At 42.5% G+C, this 7761-nt stretch overlaps 1 protein-coding gene across 1 annotated transcript; it reads right to left on the bottom strand.

Annotated features, from left to right (window-relative positions):
- Positions 1-6796: 6796 nt before the first annotated feature.
- Positions 6797-7294, bottom strand: LOC106320631. The gene has a single exon (XM_013759006.1). The coding sequence runs from the start codon at positions 7292-7294 to the stop codon at positions 6797-6799; it is 498 nt and encodes a 165-aa protein (XP_013614460.1).
- Between the last annotated feature and the right edge of the window lie 467 nt (positions 7295-7761).

The raw sequence follows: 7761 nt of genomic DNA on the forward strand, positions 1-7761 counted from the left end.
GGTAGCACAAAAGGCGTGCATTGGAAATCATGGGAGAAGTTATTTGTGCCTGTAGACAATGGATGACTAGGTTTTAAGTATCATATGGATTTTAACACGGCGATGCCTGGAAAGCAACTGTGGAGGCTGAATGAAAAGCCAAATACTCTTGTTTTCTAGAGTTTTCAAAGGACGGTACTACAGGAATGCTTCACCCCTAGAACCGATCCATTCTTACTCCCCGTCATATGTCTGGAGGAATATTATATCTGCTAGATCTTTGGTTTGTAAAGGACTAATTAAAAGGGTGGGAACATGTTCATCTATTTCGGTATGGAATGGTCCTTGGATCCTAGCCACTCGCTCGAGACCAGCAAACAAAATCCTTCAAAACAGTTACCCGGACCTCACAGTGGATTCCCTCATTAACTCGGAATCCCGAACTTGGAACCTTCAGGCAATTAGGGCTTTGGTGGATCCTCTTGATGCAAAAATTATTGAAAGTATCCCATTAAATAGAAATCAAATGGAAGATACGAATGGATGGCATTTCACTAACAATGGGAAATATTCGGTAAAATCAGGGTATCAAGTGGAACGGGTCTATCCTGACAAGGAAAAACCACCAGATTTTATGGCCCCACAGTGGATGTACCTAAAGGCTTCTGTTGGGAAGTGCAGTGTCCGCCGAAGATGAAACATTTTTATGGCAACTCCTTTCAGGTTGTATAGCGGTAATGGAAAACCTAAAAGCGAGAATAATGCAAGGGGATATATGTTGTGCTCGATGCGGAGACCCGGAGGAATCAATAAACCATGTGTTTTTTGAATGTCCTCCAGCACGTCAAGTGTGAGCATTATCTAAAATACCATCAAATCCCAATATTTTTCCTACAAGGCCTTTTTTTGGTAACATGGATCATCTTTTTTGGAGAGTCAATCCAAAGATGGATGACCATCAATTTGCATGGATATTATGGTATATATGGAAATGTCGGAATAATAAAGTGTTTAGTAACCTGGATATCGACATAAGGGAAACACTTAAATTAGCAGAATTGAGATCATCACTTTGGGCTGAGGCACATGTACTCACTGATCAAAAGAGGGAACTTCAGGTACAGACCAGACCCACATTAGCAACTTCAGGACGATGGTGTTTTATAGATGGTTCATGGAAAGATAAGGATCAATTTTCAGGACAAGGCTGGTATAGTACCCTACCGGGTTTTGATGGTTTATTAAGGGCAAAGAATGTAAGGGCATGTCTTTCACCTCTTCATTCGGAGGTAGATGCTTTGATTTGGGCAATGGAATGTATGAAGAATTTAAGACAGTTTCAGGTTACGTTTGCAACGGATTGTTCTCAATTGGTGAAGATGGTTTCAGAACCAAAAGAATGGCCAACGTTTGAAACTTATCTAAAAGATATCAAGTTTTTACAAAGAAGTTTCCTCAACTCAGACATAGTTCATGTACCTCGGACGGAGAACCTACGGGCGGATAGCTTAGCACACAGTGCTACGAAACAACCGTTTTTCGTCGTTCACATTGACGCGGAGTTATCGATTTGGTTTACAGAGTCAATATGAGTCTGTTAATGTCTTGTTCTAAAAAAATGGTGATATAGGTTTATCAGTCATTAACTCATTATCATATTTAAAACTTTTTTGTGAAAAATATAAATTAAAAAAAAAAAGAATTATACGTGTAACAGTTAAATTGAAGCCTTGTCAATTTTTGTTAAAATGAACATGACATATGTAAATCAAATTTTAAATAATGTTTAGAGAATGAGTTTACGGAAAAAAAAAAAAGAAAAAGGGTCGACGATCTATTTCCCCACGATAACTATTATATAGCATTAGCTCTCCACCAAACTATGACCTCATGCTAGATATCCACAGATCGAAAGATGCAAACTTATTTCTCCCTGAATCAATAGGTCTAAGCTTAATTATCCACAGACTATGGTTTTTAATCGGTTTATTGGTTTGAATCGGTTTATTCTTAACCAAAAAATTTAAAATTAATTAAACCAAACAAAAATCCAATTTTATATAAATTGTTCCCCATTGTAACCTCCATCGGTGTATCATCGGTTCTGATGAATACAACAGAACCTTCTTAAGTTTTTTTTTTTTGCTAAATTATATTCTATTTAAAATGCATGAGACCAAAGAGTTTACAAAGCATTGCTTAGTGGACCAAGAGCCTTCAACAAAAATAACCAATCATGAACTCTACAAGAAGCCCAAATAAGAAGCCCATCAGTTTCATAACTTGCCCAAGTTAAGCAAACCGAGAGGAGAGATACGGAGAGGACGGAGAGGACATGCAGAGATAGTAGCGGAGGCAAGGACGGTGTGAATTCAGGTGATCCACGTTTGAAATAAGGCAGAAGAGAAAGCAGGATCAGTGAGGCGCACAAATGCTATTTTCCAGCGAATGAGAATGGTTATCTCCCTGATTAGTATTGATGAGGACCGGAAGGTAGATCGGTGTAGACGATTGTTACGTTCCGTCCATGTGAAGTAGATTGTTGACTGCCAGATTAGTAGGAGGAGTAGTCACCACTGTTTGTTAGCAGTTGATGAATTCAAAGCTTGAAGAACATCATTTCAGTTCGATGGCGGTACTGTGAGGGGGCTACGACGGGTTAGTGTGCTCCAGATTTCCCAGAAGTAGCAACAGGTGAAGAACATGTGATCCCGCGATTCCTGAGCAGAGTTACATAAGATGCAAGTCTGGTCGACATTCAATCCCCAACTCACCATCCTGTCTTTTGTCGGACATCTGTCTAGAACAAAGAGCCGAGTAAGGAAACAATGCTTTGGAATCCCACCGGTGAACCAAACTTCTTTATGCCATGATACATGTGGGTGCGCATTCCTCAGACTATCGTAAGTATTTCTTGCAGAATATTTGAGTGACTTCTTTCCATTTGGCATCCATTCATACTCTTCTCTAGAGTCTGATAGGGTTAGTGTAGATAGATATGTCTGAATATTCACTTGCCTTTCAGATCGTGCTGGTGGCAGAGTCCAAGCTCCAAGCTCCCAAAGCTCTGCAAAAGTTGTCATGGGAGGGATACCAAACTGACGCGGTCCTTCTCCTTGAAGGTAATTTCTTATGTTCCCAAAAGGGGACCAGTTGCTTGACCAATAGTAGCATGTTTCACCGTTACCTACCCGGAGTTTTATCCACTCAAACATCAAATCTCTGAGTAGTAGTAGTTGGTTAGCTAACCAAGAATGCTTTTGTTTTATGTTAATGACCCAGAAGTTATTGATGTCGCCATTAAGCACCTCCATGATGTACCATGAAGCCCAGATAGAGTCTGTCTTGAAGAATAGAATCCAGATGAGCTTCATGGCACATGCCTGATTCCACACAACCCAATTTTTAAGACCCTGTCCTCCCTCAGCCTTCGGAGTTGATACTTTTTCCCAGGCAACCTTTGATGCTTCACTTCCATCCAGTTTCCCTTTCCATAAGAACTTTGCACAAAGGGAGTCTATTTCTGATAAGCAAGCCTTAGGCAGGATGTAGGCAGAGGTCCAGAAGTTAATGATCCCTGAAATAACAGTAGAAATCAACTGGAGCCTGCCTGCAAAAGAGAGAGATCGCTATGTCCAAGACAAAAATTTAGATTTGATTGCTTGTAGTAAGGGTGCACGGTTGGACAATGAGAGCTTCTTGGTGCAAAGCGGCAGAGTTCCTGATGTAAGTCATGTAGCCACCTTGATTCTCTCTATTTCATGCGGTTTCAGTCCGGCTGAGAAAATAGAAGTTTTTTACAGATTAATACCAAGTCCAAACCTATTCTCGAAGTCCTGCAAAACCTCTAAAATGCAAGTAACAGACTCAAGATTGCCATCACAAAAAATCAACAGATCATCAGCAAAGCAGAGGTGTGTTAGTCCCGTTCTTGCACACTTAGGGTGGTATTTGAGCTGACCACTCTAGGCTGCTTTGTTTAGAGAAAGGGAGAGACAGTTCATAGCTAGCACGAACAAGTAGCGAGATAGAGGGTCTCCTTGACGGAGGCCTCTCTTTCCTTTGAAGTAGCCGTGGAGTGAGCCATTGAATCCTATCCAGAAGGACGTTGTGCACACACAAGCCTGGACCCAATGGATGAAAGTTTCAGGTAATCCCAGCCCTCGGAGACATTGGAATATGAATTCTCATCTTATAGTATCGAATGCTTTAGCTATATCAACTTCGATTGTTATCCTCTTTGGTCCTCCTTCACGATGGTAACCTTGTACAATCTCAGATTCAAGCAGAGTGTTCTCGATGAGGAGTCGGCCTTTGACGAATGCTGTCTGGTTAGGGATTATTACTTCTGGAAGAATTACCTTGAGCCGCTTGACTAGAATCTTCGAGATCGCCTTGTATGTGGTATTGCAGCAGGAGATAGGACGATAATCCGAGATAGCAGAAGCTCCTGGCTTTTTGGGGACGAGAGTCAGTATCGTTGAATTGGTGGCGGAGGGAAGAAACCCAGATATGAAGAATTGGTTGATAGCTGCTATTGTTTCTTCACCAACAATAGGCCAAGCAGATTTAAAGAAAGCCGATGTGAAGCCGTCTGGTCCCGGTGATTTGTTAGGATTCAGCTTGAGGATCGTCGTAGTTATTTCCTGACAAGTTGGGGACAGTGCATTTGACTCCTTCTGGGATTGTGTACAGCGAAAAGGCAGTAGCTGGAGAAACCAGTTGAAGGATGATGATAGCTGAGGCAAGACAACAGGCGCCAGAATGCTCATGAAGTGATCAACAACAACTTGGCATATCTGATCCGGATCAGTGATGAGAATTCCATTGTCTAGTAAGAGAGAACGGATGGAGTTGTAGGAGTATCTAGCTGCTGCCACTTTCATGAAGAAGAGAGTATTCTGGTCTCCTAGCTGCAACCAGTTTATGCGAGATTTTGGTTTGAAAAATGCTTCTTCAATCCCTCTTAGGAAGGTTCACTTATGGTGCAGCGATCTTTCCGCCTCAAAGTTTTCTGTTGTAGGGTCCTCCAGTGATTTAACCTGCAAAACTTTAAGCAAATCGTTAGTAATACTCACTCTCTTTTGGATGTCTGAAAACCTCTCTTTGTTTAAAGTTTTTAGTGTTCTCTTTAATTGTTTAAGTTTGTAGGCTAACACATGGAGGTCAAAAGCCCTACTTCCACAAAGAATCCAAGCTGTCTCAACCGAATCTAGGAAGAGTGGGTGGTTTGTGAGGAAGTTTAGGAATTTGAAGGGTTTGGTACCAGTGAAAGGAAGAGGGGTTGAAAGGTTTATTAGACAGGGAGTGTGATCCGAGAATTCAAAGGGTAGAAAGGAAGAGGGGTTGAAAGGAATTTGAAGGGTTTGGTACTACTGTCAGGGAAGCTATCAAGCCAAGCTTCATTCACCAGTGCTCTATCAAGTTTTTTCGTGATTGGACCTGAAGAGCTTTTGTTTGTCCAAGTGTGACTGCATCCCTGGAACCTTAGATCCATCATTCCCAAGTTCCAGAACGTATCACTGAGCTCAATCATATCAGGAGTTAGGTGATCAACCAAGGGGGAGGAGTGCTCAGAGTAGTGCATTATCTGATTCAAGTCGCCTCCCACAATCCAACTTTTAAGATTTCCAGAAAATGAGTCGTTTGAACTTCTCTTAGATTGTCCCATAAAGCTTTTCGTTCCTCCCTGCCATTGAAAGTGTAGATTGCAGAGAAGAAGAAGTCCGGAGAACCCGGAATGGAGACACTGCAAGTAATTGATTGGCTGGATTGGATGATCTGAAGAGAGGCGGGAAATTTCCACAGTAAGATAATTCTACCGTCTGGGTCTGTGTAATGGTTTGAAGAGTAATTCCAGCCTTGGCACACACTCAGCATAATAGGGTTCAGGTTAGGTTCTTTAATGCGGCTTTCCAAAATAGCACCAACTATAGGTTGGTTAGATAGTAGCCACTGAACAAAAGGTCTATGCTTGTCTGGATCATTTAATCCACAGACATTCCAAAAAAAGGTTTGTGTACACATATTTAAAAGTTGGGGTGAGCCTCCCTATGGGCAGAGGGAGAACCCAAGGGGGAAGAAGGAGTGGTGGAGGATTCAAGGTCAAAGAGAAGGGGTGAGAAAGGGTTAGGATTGGAAATCACAGAAAAGGTTAGGGCAGAGGATCGTTCAAGACATTTGGAAGGGATTGGAGGTTTAGGAGGTACAGAAGGCTTAGTGTGGTTAGGAGAGTTAGAGAAGACAGTGATAGATGGAGGGGGAAGGGTAAAAGGGTTAAGACAGGTGGCTGAATGAGAGGTCAAGGCTTTTTCTAGAGAAGAGGGGGGAAGAGGATTAATGGGGCGGTAAAAAAAAGGAGCAGGTAAAGCAAGGAAAAAGTCCTGGGGAGAGGGAGAGGAACCATCCTCCATTTCAGCGTCACTTCCTGAGACAGAACCAAGCTCAGGAGGAGTTGAAGATATTTCTGAAGGGACCACTTGAGGATCAACTACCATTGGAGCAGCAGAAGGAAGAGATTGTACGGTAGGATCAAGAGTAGGGATTTCTGAGGTTGGTGCATCAGTAGTTTCAGCATGTGTCACTGTTGCAGCAGCCACTGGTGCCTTTGCATGAACCCTTTTTGGAGACAGAACTGCGACGTTAGAAGTAGTGAGATCAGGTTGCTTCTCCTGACTGATTTTATGCAGGGTGGAACTTGATTTCTGTCTAACTTGTGTCCATTCTTGAGGTCCTTTAGGACAATTCCGCATTAGGTGACCAGTTTGTTTGCAGGAGTAGCATATAAGATTTTGATATTTTTTTTGTGTTGGCTTTCCTACAGAAGGAGCAGGAGGGACCACTTTCGGAAAATGGGAAGGAGAGGGCAGTTCCTTGAAATATGGCCCACTTCTTTGCTGTGGGAGCAGATTGGAGGAACCCACGGGTATTCAACCGACACATTGACGAACGACCCGTTTTGTCTGCCTACTTCAACAACTTTTGGTAGAGGAACTGTAGTATCAACCTCCACCTTGACATGTGCAATGCTGATACTTGTGAGGTTTAGTGTCCAGTCGTCTGTTTCTTTTGGTTCGCCTATTTGACCAGCAATGTGACTCAGGCCCTGTCTGTGAATTAAGTCAAAAGAAACACCGATCAAGTGCGCCCACAACTGAACTCGCTTCAGGGAAGGGGAGTAGTCATCAGCGTGAGCCGCCCATTGAGAGACATGAAACATGGTAGTATCAACATACCAAAACCCTTTTTGCGTTACTTTCTGATGGCTGAACTCGTTGGGGAGTCTCACTAGAACCGAGTTTGTAGCAGGAGACATATGAATTTCTAGGTGCTTTTCTTACCCCCACATGAAGTTCAACACATTCTGAATGAGGGAGTAAGTAGGGACTCTCCCGAAGAATCTACAAACAACAAAGTCACGATGGAGCTCAGCACCCTTTTGGTAGACTTCTTCAGGAATGATAACTCTAGGAATGCCTGATGGTGAGAGTGATACAGGAGAAAACCTTTCAAGAGATCTGTCGATAGTTTTCTTGACTTTAGAAACCCAATCTACTGGTGCAGTAGATTGGGTTTTCAAAGTTAGGGGAATAGAAGCGGGGATGGTAGGAGGAAGGGGATGGGATGGCTGAGAAGAGTTAGAGACGAAAGAAGGAGAACCACCAATTAAACCTTTGAAGGGGAAGGTTGAAGATTGAAGAGAGGAACAAAGGAGATTGGGGTTAGTTACTGTAGTGGGGTTACTGTTTCCAGATCTAGGATTGATTGGAACAGGAAAATGGA

This window comes from Brassica oleracea, unplaced genomic scaffold (assembly GCF_000695525.1).
Source record: "Brassica oleracea var. oleracea cultivar TO1000 unplaced genomic scaffold, BOL UnpScaffold00988, whole genome shotgun sequence".
Taxonomy (NCBI): Eukaryota; Viridiplantae; Streptophyta; class Magnoliopsida; order Brassicales; family Brassicaceae; genus Brassica; species Brassica oleracea.